The 15,154-nt window shown below is 43.2% G+C and overlaps 2 protein-coding genes across 9 annotated transcripts in view; one reads left to right on the plus strand and one right to left on the minus strand.

The window, feature by feature from the left end:
* Positions 1-15,154, plus strand: part of MRPL33 (mitochondrial ribosomal protein L33) — an 86,901-nt gene that overhangs the window by 46,330 nt on the left and 25,417 nt on the right. The gene's annotated exons all lie outside the window — the stretch shown is intronic.
* The window catches only part of RBKS (ribokinase), an 89,331-nt gene that overhangs the window by 37,281 nt on the left and 36,896 nt on the right, over positions 1-15,154 (minus strand). For all 7 annotated transcript variants that reach the window (XM_064572033.1, XM_064572035.1, XM_054509670.2 and 4 more), the window contains 2 exons: positions 12,045-12,136; positions 6,622-6,810 (listed from right to left, as the gene is read on the minus strand). In XM_064572033.1, coding sequence (XP_064428103.1) covers positions 6,622-6,810; positions 12,045-12,136 — 281 coding nt within the window. The remainder of the gene's footprint in view (positions 1-6,621; positions 6,811-12,044; positions 12,137-15,154) is intronic.

Consider the following 15,154-nt stretch of genomic DNA (forward strand, 5'->3'; position numbering starts at 1 on the left):
TTATTTAGTGCAATCGAGACTAGAAGGCCAAGCCCCCTTATGTTGAGGGTGGAGGACAGCCATGGAGGACACGAGGGCCGTGGCATTTGGAGGCTGAGATTCAGGTAACACAGAGACACATCTGTCATGTTCTCCCAAACTGAGCGGAGGACATCTGCACTCCTGCCCCATCTCATGGTAGTACAATAGGAAAGATGGAGGTAAAAATAGAAGTGATACAGCCAACTACTGACACGGAGGTGAGCTGAATAGAGCAGGAGCATTGATGCTGAATGGGCAATGGCTCCTTCTAGGGCAGCCTGCCTGTCTCGGGTGGGCAAGGGGAGCCAACTGAAGGGGTTTCCGCCGGCCATGCCATCCCCGATTTATTTATTTATTTCAGTTTGGCCAGCTCTGGTGAGGTGTGATTGACAAAAATTGTATACATTTAGGTGGCACGACATGATTTTTTTTTTTTTTTTTTTTAAGTCTGCATCGTGAGGGATTAGGAGGAGAAAAGTGAGGTCATAAGCCGCCTGAGAGCGAGTAATGCCCTCCTGACAGAAAAGTGAAGGAGCCCATTTGTTCCGGAGAAAATGCCTCCGTGGGAGCTCCTCGCCTCACCATGTGAATTATCTCCTCTTTATTGGACTTATGAAGAGGCTGAACAGTGGTGTGCAGAACAGGCAAGGATTTTCATAATGACAGTGCAGGATGAGAGGACAAAGATAGCATAAAAAGGCTGAGGGAGATTCTACACCCAGAAAATAACTAGCCTTGTTTCCTGTGTCACCTCCGCTCCAATGGGGGGACGCTGAGGGCCCATTCAGTAGATTCAGTGGAGCTATGACGTGGAAGATTCTTTATCCCAAGAGTATCCGCTCATCGGTGAAGGGCCTAGATGGATCTTTTTGTTATTGTTGTTTGACCTTTGTTTTCTAAATTGATATAATTCACATACCATAAAACTCACCCTTTAAAAGTGTGCAATTCAGTCGTTGTCAGTATATCCAGAAGGTTGTGCACCCATCGCCACCATCTAATTCCAGAACATTTTCCTCGCCCCAGAAAGGACTCCTGTACCTATTAGCAGTCAATCTCCCTGCCCCCTCTTCCCAGCTGCTGGCAGCCAGCCATCTACCCTCTGTTTCTATAGGTTTATCTATTCTGGACATGTCATCTACACGGAAGCATATAATATGTGGCTTTTTATGTTTGTCTTCTTTTTTTAAGATTTTATTTATTTTAGAGCGCGCGCGAGAGAGCATGAGTGGTAGGGGCAGAGGGAGAGCGGGAGAGAGAATCTCAAGCAGGCTCCATGCTGAGCATGGAGTGTGACATGGGGCTCGATCCCAGGACCCTGAGATCCTCACCTGAGCTAAAACCAAGAGTTGGACACTTAACCGACTGCGCCACCCAGGCGTTCCCTATGTTTGTCTTCTTTCACTTAGTGTAATGTCTTGGATGTTCATCTACGCTGTAGTCTGTATCAGTATTCCATTTCATGGCTGAATAATATTCTATTCTATGTATGTACCATAATTTGTTTATCCAGTCATCTGTTGTTGAAAGTCAGGTTGTTTCCAATTTGGGAACGGGAGGAATAATGCTGCTATAAACATTCGTGGATAAATTCTTGTGTGGACACATGTTTCCATTTCTTTTTTTTTTAAAGATTTTATTTATTTATTTGACAGAGACACAGCGAGAGAGGGAACACAAGCAGGGGGAGTGGGAGAGGGAGAAGCAGGCTTCCCGCGAAGCAGGGAGCCCGATGCGGGGCTCGATCCCAGGACCCTGGGATCATGACCTGAGCTGAAGGCAGACGCTTAACGACTGAGCCACCCAGGCGCCCCATGTTTCCATTTCTTTTGGGTGTATACCTAGAAGTCGAATTGCTGGTTAAATTTAGAGTTACCGACCGGGTAACTCTAAATTTACCTTTTTGAAGCCCTTCCGACTGTTTTCCAAAGCATTTCCATTTCCATTTTACCTTCCTACCGGCATTGTTTGAGGGTTCTGATTTCTCCATGTCCTTGTTACACCTTGTTACCATGTAGCCATTCTAGTGGGTGTCCGGTGGTATCTCACTGTGTTTTGTCATTTTAGAAAAGGATCAAAGCCATCCATGTATATGGTGTAAAAAGATAAGGCTTAAAGAGTAAATGCCCCATCTCTCTCCAGAACCATTTCCATGAGGCAGATACTTTGAAATTCCTTCAGCGGTTTCTTCTGGTATTTATCTTCAATTCCTGGTTATAGGCTTCTACTGCTGCTTCTTAAGGTCAGTTTCCAATATTCTCTCTTGACTTCCACCTCTGGAGGATGGGCATTCCGCTCTCTTCTCCCCAGGTGCACGGACACACACTCACTGTATCCTTCCATCTTCAAAACAGGATTATAATCTCCATGTTGGGATAAATCGGTAATTGGCACTTACACTGCTATGACTACGTATTCACAGCCGTGTGGTGTGCGGAGATCATATTTACTTCATCATACTTTAACCCTTGGATGGCAGATGACATAGAGCAAAAATCTGCCTCTTTTCTTCATTGCCACAGTTTTCTGCATATTAATTACTACTTCACCCTCAAATTCTGCAAGAAAACTAAAAATCTCTGGGCATATTCAAACACATGGATATTCCACTGTGTCTTTCTTGGTCCTTTCCTGTTTTTGTTTTTGGTTCTGGGAGACATTCCTCCAGGGCTCTCCGCTCTCCTGCTCTCACCGGGATGGCCTGGTTAGGGGCTTACTGCATTGCTGGGGCCCTGGGACTCCCCTTCATCGTCCCAACTTCTCTCCTCAGTGGCCTCGCCTGCTTCCTGGATCCCGTGTCTCCCTCTAAGTTTTATCCCTCAGTTTACAACAGCATATCTTCCAGTAGCTTCTTTATTCCTCCATTCCTGCCTTCTTTTGTGTTAAATAGATATTTTTAAGGGTACCACTGTAATTCCCTTGTTTCTTTTAGGGTTTTGTTTTGTTTTATTTTCTTAGTGATTGCACTGGTGATTCCAGTTAACACCTTAACGTAAAATAACCTAGGTTAGACCAATACCAACTTCATGTCAATAGCATACAGAGTTGTTTATGGCTGCTTTCATGCTACCACGGTGGAGGTGAGTAGTTGTGACAGACCGTGCATACGTAAGGGCTGCGAAGCCTAAAACTTCACTATCTGGCCCTTGATGGAAAACCCTTGCTGATCCAATCCAGTGCCCTGATCTTTCGTGATCCCATTTTTGGGATCGTTTCTCCTCTGAGCTCCCACTGGGTTTCACCTTTCTTTTTTTTTTTTTTTCAAGATTTTATTTATTTGAGAGAGAGAGAATGAGAGAGAGAGAGAAAGCACATGAGAGGGGGGAGGGTCAGAGGGAGAAGCAGACTCCCTGCCAAGCAGGGAGCCCGATGCGGGACTCGATCCCAGGACTCCAGGATCATGACCTGAGCTGAAGGCAGTTGCTTAACCAACTGAGCCACCCAGGCGCCCATGGGTTTCACCTTTCTTGAAACCAAAACGTTAACTGCACGTGCTAAGGAACCGAATGAAAGGGCACAACACAGTATCAACAAAGTGTGAAAACCTCCTCGTGCATCTGTATTTCAGATGCTCAAGACGCCATCCATCGTGATCTAAGAAGTCCAATCCTTCAACACGAAATGTCTCTGAGGATAATGACTACTGATTCAAACCTGCGCATGTCTGCGGCTGGTTTCCTCCTCACTGGGTCTTGGGCCCCAGCGGTGCATCGCCACCCATGTGTTCTGTGCTGGGCAGGGCTTGTGTCTGTCTGACCAGCATCCACTTTGATTTTTTTTAAAAGATATTATTTATTTATTTGACAGAGAGAGAGAGAGAGCATAAGTACGCAAAGCGGCAAGCAGAGGGAGAGGGAGAAGCAGGCTCTCCGCTGCGCAGGGAGCCCGATGCGGGGCTCGATCCCAGGACCCCGAGATCATGACCTGAGCTGAAGGCAGACGCTTAACCCACTGAGCCACCCAGGCACCCCGAGTTCTTTGATTTGTATTTGACACCAGGGATGGGGATGCGACATGGGGCACGGTGTGGGTGGGCACCGTTGTGGGTGGGCAGCTGCCCGGGACCACTCCCAGGACGGGCCCACCTGAGCTCAAAGGCCATCACAAGGCAGACAGAGCCAACAGGGAGAGCGCGAGCAAGCTCCAACTACGCGGCTAAACCTCTGCATTCGGCTGCACCTTCAGACTTCCCAGTCAGGTGCACCAAATAAATCCCTGGTTCTGTGTAGGCCTGAGTTGTGCTTTGGTGCTTATGAGCAGAAGCAGCTGTGACCCACACAGACACTGGAAGCAGAGGCTGAGTCTCTTTTGGGGGATATCTTCATATCTTTACTGTGTCTCTTTTGCATACATCTCATATAATCTTTACAAGAGTTACAAGAGGCAGGTTACTATCCTCCTTTTACAGATTTAGAAACTTGCCCAGGACCATAATGCTAGGACGTAACAGAGCTGGGGGTTCAAAACTCAGCCCATGGACTCCAGACACTTCTTGTATAAGGTGCTGCGTTAAGAACAAGCAGGTTAAGTGGACATCTTCATGAGGACCGACATCTTCATGAGGACCCTTCATTTTTAAGGTACAGTTTTTGCCCATCATATGCATTTTATTTTATTTTAAGTAAGCTTTATTTTTTAAATTTTATTATTATTTTTAAAGATTTTATTTATTTGATAGACAGAGAGAGCACAAGTAGGCAGAGCAGTAGACAGAGGGAGAGGGAGAAGCAGGCTCTCCGCTGAGCAGGGAGCCCGATGTGGGGCCTGATCCCAGGACCCTGGGATCATGACCTGTGCAGAAGGCAGATGCTTAACCAACTGAGCCACTCAGGTGCCCTTAAGTAAGCTTTATGCCCAATGTGAGTCTTGAACTCATGACCCTGAAATCAAGAGTCACATGCTCTACTGACTGAGCCGGCCAGGCACCCCCCAGGACCCATCATTTTCAGCAAAGAAAGAGTAAATTCTTCTGCTCTAATTCAGGACCTGGACTAGTTTTAGTCTAATTTCAGAACTAGGAAGGAACCTCTTAAATTCAGGTGACTACTTGACAGGATAGAAAAAAAATAATGGTTTCCAAAATGACTCTGTATGAAAGGGATGACAACACCAAGTATAATTTATCAAATACCTGATCAAGCACACTGTGAAAGGCAATCAGGGTGTAATTTCATGTTATAAAAGCATTCCTTGTACTTATCTATTTTTCAAAGCATATTCGCACCCATAACTTCATCAGATTCACCAGGCTCCTTTTTGATAAATGACCCACATCTCAAAGTCTTTTCAAAGCATAAAAACCAAAATATACTTTATAAATAATTACATATTAATTTCTTACAAATAAGAACCCTAAAATGTTTATTCTCCAACTTAGTTTTGGGTCCCTGACATTTATATACTTTGCTAGTCAGCTCTTCTTTTTTAAAACATTTTTAGTAGGCTCCACATCCAGTGTGGAGACCAACACGGGGCTTGAAGTCATGACCCTGAGATCGAGACCTGAGCTGAGATCAAGAGTTGGCCGCTTCACCAACTGAGCCACCCAGGCAGGCCCCCGGCTCTTCTCAATTCTAGGCCACAAGCAAATAATTTTTATTTTCCCAGTTTTAGAGGAACCCTGAGCTTTTTTTTCTAACTTGTTTCCTTTCCATCCCATTCTGGGCTGTGACTTGTCCACTTAACCTGCTTATTCTTAATGCAGCGCCTTATACAAGAGGTGTCTGGAGTCCATGGGCTGAGTTTTGAACCCCCAGCTCTGTTACGTCCTAGCATTATGGTCCTGGGCAAGTTTCTAAATCTGTAAAAGGAGGATAGTAACCTGCCTCTTGTAACTCCTATAAAGATTGTATGAGATGTATGCAAAAGAGACACAGTGAGCATGTGGTAAATGTTAGCTGTTACTATTTGTTGGCTAAAAGAATGAGTTCTGCCAACCAGTGCTCCTTGCTCTTTCATTCCACATGTGAAGCTTTTAATAACCAGCGGCGCTATAGGGTCTACAATCTAAGCCCCATGAGACAGAGACTTTGTCTTTTCATCACTATAGCTCCAGCACCCAATAGATGACTGGCATATAACAGGGATTCAGTATGTATTTTTTGAATCAATCAATGAATGAATATAGGTAATACAGGTATAATGCTACTGATATTCTGATTTTATGGATGAAGAAACTGAGGCTCAGAGAGGTTAAGTGACTTGAATAAAGTCCCCCAGCTGGTTAGGGAAGGATTACGATCTAGTCCTCCCACCTGGTTTTTCTTCTCTTCTACCCTATCACCTCCTCGGGCTCTTACCTCATGATCCAAAAATTCAGGTGCGGGATCTTTGTTACTAAATGATGATTTTTTTTTTAAAGATTTTATTTATCTATTTGAGAGCGAGAATGAGAGACAGAGAGAGAGCACGAGAGGGAAGAGGGTCAGAGGGAGAAGCAGACTCCCCGCCGAGCAGGGAGCCCGATGCGGGACTCGATCCAGGGACTCCAGGATCATGACCTGAGCCGAAGGCAGTCGCTTAACCAACTGAGCCACCCAGGCGCCCCTAAATGATGATTTTTCAAGGGGGCAGACATGATTCTGAAATTTTAAAACCTACCGTGGTATCCACAGCCTTGACTTTCTCGGTGGGAATGTGCTTTGGCACGGCTTCAGTCTCTGACAGCATCACACATCCTTCAGCACCTAAGGTGACGATGACCACATGGCAGCCCCTTTCCACGAGCATCTGTGCAGCCTGCCCCGCGTCTGCAGGGCTGCCGACCGCCAGGCCAGTTAGGATCTCAGCCTGGGATACAGACAAGTGAGAGGAAACAGCAGTGAGAATAGTAACCTGGGTCCACTTCCAGATTAGATTTGTTTTTCTAGAAAATGTCTCCCTTCTTTTGCGTAACAACCAATGCCGTGGGGAACTCTGATGCATACTGGCCCAGGGAAAGAAATAAAAAGCCCGATAACAATGACAACAAAAATGAGCTCTCAAGGACATTCTTGGGACATCTGGGGAAATTTGAATGTGGCCTGGATGTTAGAAGACAGAACAGAGTTATTAACACTTTTCTTAAGTGTGATCATGGTATCGTGGCTCCTCTTAGGAGATGTGTGCTGAAGTAGTTAGGAGTCAGGTATCATGTAATCTGCAACTTACTCTGAAACGATTCAACAAAAACAAAAAGAAACACACACAGGGGAGAGAGGAAGCAACATAGCAAATGTTAACAACCATCTGGGTGGACAGTATGTGACTATTCATTGTATTGTTCTTCCAGCTTTTTCTGTGTGTATGTGTGATCATTTTCATCAAAAAGAGTTAGAGGGAACAAAGAATTCTACAGAAGAAAGGAAGAGGGGAGGGAAGACAGGAGAAAAGGGAGGGGCCGCTGACAATGATTTTGATATAAATCATGTCTGTAAATTTCACACCTAAGGCCGTAATTCTTCTAGGCCCCCTCTTGGGCCATAATGCCCTTCTCTTATTACTAGTCACAGCTTTCCACGTTTGCACAACACCCATTTCTTGTGTCTGTTTTTGCTCAAGAAGATGGAAGCAGGGTAGGAGAGGCACTGATGTGTCGCAGAGAGAGCAACGTGCTGACATTTAGATGTCCGCTACTTACTGACTCTGGAACTTTCCCCATGTCATATACAGTCTGTACAATGAGGGGCCTGCACAGGACCACAGTTCTCTCCCGGAGTGTAGAAAGGGCTCTGGCTGAAGTAGGGGTGAAGGACTGTAGCCCTGCTTCCTCATCCCCTAGGCATCCTCGAGCACCTCTGGGGACCCTCTCTGGTCCTGAAATTAATGGCTGCAAAATCACTGGACTAGATGAATTATAGGATACTTTTTGACTCAAAGGGTTTATAACCAAATTCTGTCTTTTCTGTATCCCATTTCTTCCTAAGAAAGGGTCTGTCTCTTCCTGTGCCTGCTCTGAACATGCCCAGATTAACCCTTCCTGGGGCCTAGAAGTCACCCCGCAATGTCTGCTCCTTCTGGGCTTTGGTCTTCCCCAGCAGCAAAGGTTTCATTAACTTGACCATGTGTCCCTCCCGAACAGTCTTTTCCACAGACCCTTTCTGTCTGAGTTGGCTGTGCCCTGAGGCCACCTTCTGTTTTCTTTTCGTAAGTTTTTTTACTGATCTTCATTATTGAGAATGCTTACATCTGTGGGGTGAGATGGTCTATTTTCAAAAACACTGAATTCTTGTGGTTTCTAAAAACCTGTTAAAAAACTATTCTTTGATGAAAGGATCCTGAACGTAAAAGATAATGCAACACCCATGTACCTACCACCTGCTTTTAATAAATCTTTATGTGTTAACTTTATTTGCTTCAGATATTTCTCTTTAAAGGAGGTAAATCATGTTTTTCACAGATGTTATTTGGCAATACGCTTCTTCCCTTAAATATAATTTCATTTGTGCTGATATGCGGAGCTCTTCTTCTGTTGAACTGCACAGTATTCCATTCACTACAAATATATTGCAAATATACTACAGGTTAAAAAAATCTACTCTCCTTTTCATGGACATCAATTTTTCCATTTTCCCCTTTTACAAGCAACGAAGTATTGGATATTCTTATCACTTATATGTAATCTTTTTTCCTCTGGCTGTTTAAAAATATTTTTGTCTTTATGTTTCATTTTACAAAGTTCCATTAAAATGTATGTTAGTAGAGAGTTATATCCATTTATCTCAGGTGATACTTTTTTTAAAAAAAGATTTTACTTATTTGTTTGAGAGCGAGAGGGAGAGAGAAAGCATGAGCAGGGGGAGGAGCAGAAGGAGAGGGACAAGCAGATTCTGTGCTGAGTGTGGAGCCTGATGGCGGGGCTCGATCCCATGACCCCGAGATCATGACCTGAGCCAAAATCAAGAGTCAGACGCGCAACCTACTGAGCCACCCAGGCGCCCCAGGTGGTACTTTTAATACACTTTTGATCTGAGGACTCATGCTCTTCCTCAGTTCTAGACAACACCTTGCAGTTTTTCCTCTAATATTGCTTTTCTCCAGTTCCCTCCTTTCTCTTCTTCTTTCATTCCAATTAGATGTATGTGAGAACCGCTTGAGCTATATTTCATTTCTCTAAATTCCTCCTTAATATTTAAAAAAATTCTTTCTGTGATACTTTCTAGGTGAATTGAGTTTTTCACTTGTTTGTGAATTGATGAATTCTCTTTCAATTCACCAATTCTTCATTCCAGTCTAATGTTTATCTTCCTAATGAGTGTTTTATAGAAATATTTCAAAGGTGTTTTTTCATTTTCAAGATTTCTAATTGATTGGTTTTTAGATTCACATATCGTTGCTTTGATCCCATTTCTCTTTCACACTTAACTTTCTATTTTTTTAATGAATGAGAATCTCAATATTTAAAGTCTTTTTTGCATTGTTTCATTATTTGAATTTCATTCATGTTAGACCATTGATTTTGTTGGATAACTCTTGAGCATTAGGTTTCTTCATTTGCAGGCTCACGTTGCTCTCTGTGAGTTGGGGAATCCCACGCTTCAGCTCCCATGAGACTTATCCCTGCCTTTCCAGAGGTTTCGTAGTTGCATCCATCAGGCCCCTGAGGGTCTCTAAACCAGAGCCAGGTGTTATGTCGGCAGTATGGAGTTCCTGTTCTGCTGTTACCAATGATACTGCCAACCTAGTCATATTCCTGGTCACCAAGTTAGCAGTTGGCTTGATTCCTTCCTGATCACAGGCAGGACCTCTGTCCTGTCTCCTCAGCTTGGGTAGCTTTACATACTGCTGTAGTCTCAGGTAGCAGACCTAGCAGCTTCCTCCACTTTTTTGGTTAGCAGGGGAGCCTCAGCCCAGCATCTCCAGGGTCCAGCAGTGGGCACTGCTCCAGTCTCCCCCGAGGCGCACATTTTTAGTGCCCATGACCCATTGGAGGTCCCTACCACCTATGCCTGCTTCTAGCACACTCAGGGCTGAATGCTCTAGGATTCTGTTCCCTTTCTGCTCGTGGAGTTATCTTATTTCTGAGCTTGTGAGTATCTTTTCATTGTCTCTTGTATATTTATATATTAATGGTTTGTGTATGGAGCAGAGAGAGGTTTTTTTTTCTTCTTTCTTTCTTTCTTTTTTTTTTTTAGAGAGAGAGCAGTGGGGTGGGGAAAGGGAGAGGGAGAGAGAGAATCTTAAGCAGGCTCCATGCCTAGCAGAGCCCGATGCCAGACTCGATCTCATGACCCTGAGATCATGACCTGAGCCAAAATCAAGAGTCGGATGCCTAACCAACTAAGCTACCCAGGTGCCCCCAGAGAGGGTATCTTAAAGCATGAATTTACATTATTATCATGATTAGAAGTCCTCCACAAGAACATTAAGCTTTTAAAATTTTTCTTTTTTCTATTGAGTGTTTGAGATCAATTTTCTTAAAGACCAAAGTTTGTTCATTTGTTCATTCATTCAAAAAGCACTTACTAGGTGCTAACTATATGCTAGGTACAATATAACAGATGGTAATTTCCAAAGATAACTCCATCAATGTATATCACATCGTAGATGCTCTTTTCACACTGTGACAAGGACAATCTTCTGTTGAGAGGTGGGGCGCAAGGGCAGACTTTCCTGCATCAATCAATAGAATGGGCCAGAAGGGATACTGCGTGACTTTGAAGTAATAAGTAATTTGAGCTATGATGAGTGTTTGAAGAATAAATATAGGGCTCTGCAAGTATGTAGTAGGCAAATCAGGTGGCAGTGGAGGGTAATCGCACTTCTTATTGGGAAATGGTTACTATTTCCCACAATCCCTTTCTCCTGGCACAAGGCCTGGCCATGGTGGTTGCCCCCAAATATTGTATAGCCTATTGTGATTTGTTAAAATCAGTTTCCTTGTGGCAGTCTTCCTTTTCGTTTACTTCTGTTCTGAGAGACAACAAAAAGGCAGGTCAGGAAATCCTAGAAACATCCATTCAGTCTTTGACCCACATGGACAATTACTATTACAGTTCTTTTATTTTTTATTTATTTATTTATTTAATTTAATTTTATTTTATTATGTTATATTAGTCACCATACATTACATCATTAGTTTTAGATGTAGTGTTCCATGATTCATTGTTTGCGTATAACACCCAGTGCTCCATGCAGAACGTGCCCTCTTTAATACCCATCACCAGGCTAACCCAACAGGAAATGACAGATGTTGGCGGGGATGTGGAGAAAGGGGAACCCTCCTACACTATTATAGTTCTTTAATTACTAGCTTTCTCTCTCTGCATGTTGCATTGTATCATATGTCCTGCCTCCCAATGTTGAGAGAGAGCTCTGGTCTAAAACTGTCTGGCCAAGAAAGGGAGCAATACTGAAATTTTCTTCCTAAAATGCTTCAGAATGAATGGCACAATCTGAATGTATTGGTAGATATCTTATGCAGCTCTATCCATTATGACCCTCAGATGGACTGAGAGGGCCCTCTCCTAACAGAGGGGCCCCCGAGGTCCTTCCCGTGGCATCAGTGGAGCACCCCTGTCCACCCCTGTGGTCACAGGGTCTTCACAAGAGAAGGTGGCAAATGCTCCAGGGGTTGTATATTACTTAGGGTTGTTGGACCAGCTGAATTTGAATTTCAGATAAATATCATTTCATAGTACAAGTACATTTAATATATTATTTGCTGTTTATCTGAAATTCAAATTTAACTGGGCATCCTATATTTTTATTTGCTAAATCTAGCAACTCTAATACTAATTAGTCCATAGAATGTAGAATTAAAGAAGAAAACAAACCACCAATAGTGTGAAGGCAGGGAGAGGACTAAAATTAGCTGAGGTTTGATAAGTGCCAGATTATGGAGATGACTCAGAGAATCTTTTTGTTTTCCCCCTAGGACTCACTAATTTCCTTTTCTCCACACCCCAGTTAGTGAAAATTGTTTTCACTGGGTCCAGGAATTTACATGCAACCAAGCTGACGTGGTTAGTCCTGCCTCTTTCCTTTACCCACTTGCATGAAAGTCTTTGGCTTCTTATGGAATGAGTAAAACGTTCCATCCTTACCTCAGTTTCATTGCAGCAGAACACATCTGAGAGTCTGTAGAAGCGAGGGTCCAGGTCAGCAATAGCAGGAGCTGGATTGAACAATGTTTTCACTGTAAAGGAATGGAAAGGGGGTTCAGTGGTCACCATTTTTAACATGGTGCGCTTACAGTCACTAAGGGAAATCCCCTTGTGCAGCCATTTTCCCTATTAGATGAAAAATCAACTTAGAAAAGTCTGAAATCTCAATCTCCATGGTGACCTAGTACCAGCCCCTTCTTATTTCTATTTGCTCCATTTTTCACTTCACAACATTTCAACTTCAAGGGCAAGCGACAGTATTACAACCAAGGTGATTACAAAGTTATGGCAAAGGCCAACAACATTAAAGAAAATTTTAAATGCTGTGGCATGAAAGGACATGTATGAATGTGAACATTCAGGCTGGTGTGAACATTTTTGTTCATAAATCCATTTTTCAGGAAAGAAAAAAAGAGATGTTAGGAAAGAAATAATGAAGAAGTAAAAAATTTCCTGGTAAGAACAGGATGTAGGAAGTTCATGTACATACGTAGGTTCTGAACACCTATGCATGACTTCCAAATATATCACGATTACTCATGCAAACATAGACTTTAAGAATTTATTTTTAAGTAATCTCTACACTGAAGGTGGGGCCCGAACCCACAATCCCAAGATCAAGAGTCGCATGCTCCACCAACTGAACCAGCCAGGCGCTCCAAACATACACTTTTCACAGAAGCTTACGTTCTTGGCAATCCGGGAACATAAAGGAAAGCTTGAGAAAGGAGGAGAAATTCAATCTGAGGCTGAGGGCTAGCTCAGACTATGAGCCTACAAGAGAAGGAAGGATGGCGATAGCAGAGACAGGGAAAATGAGAATGTCACAGCATTACAGTGTCAGAAGAATTTTTACATTTTTCAGAGAAGAAAAGTGAGTTTCAGAGAAATGAGGTCAGAGGTCATACACTGGGACATGGTTAAGCTGGGTTCCCATCTGGGCTCCTCCAGCTTTAAGTCCAGTGTTTGGTCATCTCTCTAGACCAGGACTACTTATAGCAGCACAAGCCCTTACCCCAATTTACAATATTTTAAAACAGCCTTTGGGGTGGAACTCTGTAAATACATATTTTTTGAAAGTGTTTAGAGATTCCGTTCACAGGAAGCTCCCCCTTTGTCAAAACATTCACTCATCCACCAGAGGACCCAACTAGATTGGTTGGTCTTCTTTTCCTCTAACCAGGTCCATTGATTTATGTGTTTAGTGACCCCAATCTACTATAGACCCAGAGAGTCAAATCTTCTAGCTGCAGTTCTCAAAGACCCTTCCAGAATAGTGCCTCCCAAGCTTAGGTGCACATCAGCATCACTAGGAGAGCTCATTAAAGTGCATGACTTTTGGGCTCCACCTCAAGCCCACTGATCAGAATCTCTTGGGGAACACGTGCACGGATGAGTTCCCCAAGTGAGTCTTCCGCAGTTCTTGCGGCACTGAGCCTCTTGGGGAGATGCTCATCAGCACGTGGCTGTTGGAAACTGCCCACTACTTCCACCTGGTGAGGCTAGTTTGCCTCTACACCTTCGTTAGTCTTCGCATTTTGGTTTGGCCAGTGGGTCTTGTCCAGTGGTTTACAGGTAACACGATTCCCCCATTTTCATTATTTTAGAATCCAGAATGTCCACCCACAGAAATTCTATGGTATATTTTTGGCTGCTCATGTTTTTGTATAGGTTACTGTGCAGCTTAAATTAGAAAACGGGTGTAAAAGCCCTGTGTAAACTGTAGAGTGTTGTACAAACGTAAGGGATTATTACTGTTATTATACTGTCCTTCACACACAGCCCGAAACCCCTGCCTGTCCACCCATCTCTTTTGCCTTCTGTTGGAATTCGTAGCCTGGCAACAGTCTCTCTCATTGGTGTTCCCGCTTTTGCAAGGTCTTAGAGATGTCAATTATGCATAAAGGCCCTCAATGCCCAGCATTGCAACACATCCATTTACTTTTTATGGTTCCAGGACAAATACATGGCTCCCTATTTTCCTCAAACGGTGAATTGAAAAAGCAGTGCTCATGTATTGTGATCTCCAAATCTTCATGCAAAGGCATTTGAGCACAGGGTAGAGCAAGCTACCAGTATGGAACAACGGCATTGAGCCATTCTTTTTTTTTTTTTTTAATTTTAAAAAAAATTTTTATTTATTTGAGAGAGAGAGAGCACGAGTCGGGGGGGGCGGGGGCAGAGGGAGAGGGAAAAGCAGACTCTCCGCTGAGCGGGGAGCCCCATGTGAGCCTTGATCCCAGGACCCTGGGATCATGACCTGAGCCAAAGGCAGATGCTTAACGACTGAGCCACCCAGGCGCCCCAGCACTGAGCCATTCTTATAAAAGTTCCATTTTATCTCAAAAGATCTCTGATCCAGCAATTCCTTTCTCAAACCTATCCTACAGAAATACACAGGCATGCAAAAATGAGGTCCAGTGATATTCAGCTCTAACAGAAAAAAACCAAAAAGAAACCTAAGCTTCAACAGACAGGACTGGTTAGGGAAAAAAAAATACCTCTAATGGAATACTCTGCTGCTGTTAGAAAGAATGAAGCAGATCTCTGTTTCGTCACAGAAAGACTTCTATAATTTGTAAGCGAAAAAAGGAAGTTTTGTAATAAAAACTACAGTATGACCCCCTCTTTTTTTTAATAAAACAAAGCATAATTATATGTGTATTTACATTTTTACACTTGCACAAAAGAGAAAAAGTCTGAGAGGTTACTTCCTAAACTAATAAGGGATTAGTTCTAAAGGGTGATGGGAACCAATCTGACCACAGATTACCTGGTATACACCAGGCAGAGACAGCATTCTTAAAACATGTATAACACCTTACATCAAAAACCAAGTACATTGTGAATGAAATGATATTAATGTCTGGCTGGTGCTTCTGAATATAACCCAAGGTTGCAGTGCGAGGGTGTGGGGAGTAGTAGCTGGGGTGTAAATGCAACAGGATTGGCCACGTGTTGAGAATTATTGAGGCTAAACGATAGAATATGTGGGTTTACTGTCCTATTCTCTGTATGTCCATATATATTTGACATTTTCCACAATAAAA

This window comes from Mirounga angustirostris, unplaced genomic scaffold (genome assembly GCF_029215605.1).
Source record: "Mirounga angustirostris isolate CCGP_5_RB_7025 unplaced genomic scaffold, mMirAng1.0.hap1 SCAF_10, whole genome shotgun sequence".
NCBI lineage: Eukaryota > Metazoa > Chordata > Mammalia > Carnivora > Phocidae > Mirounga > Mirounga angustirostris.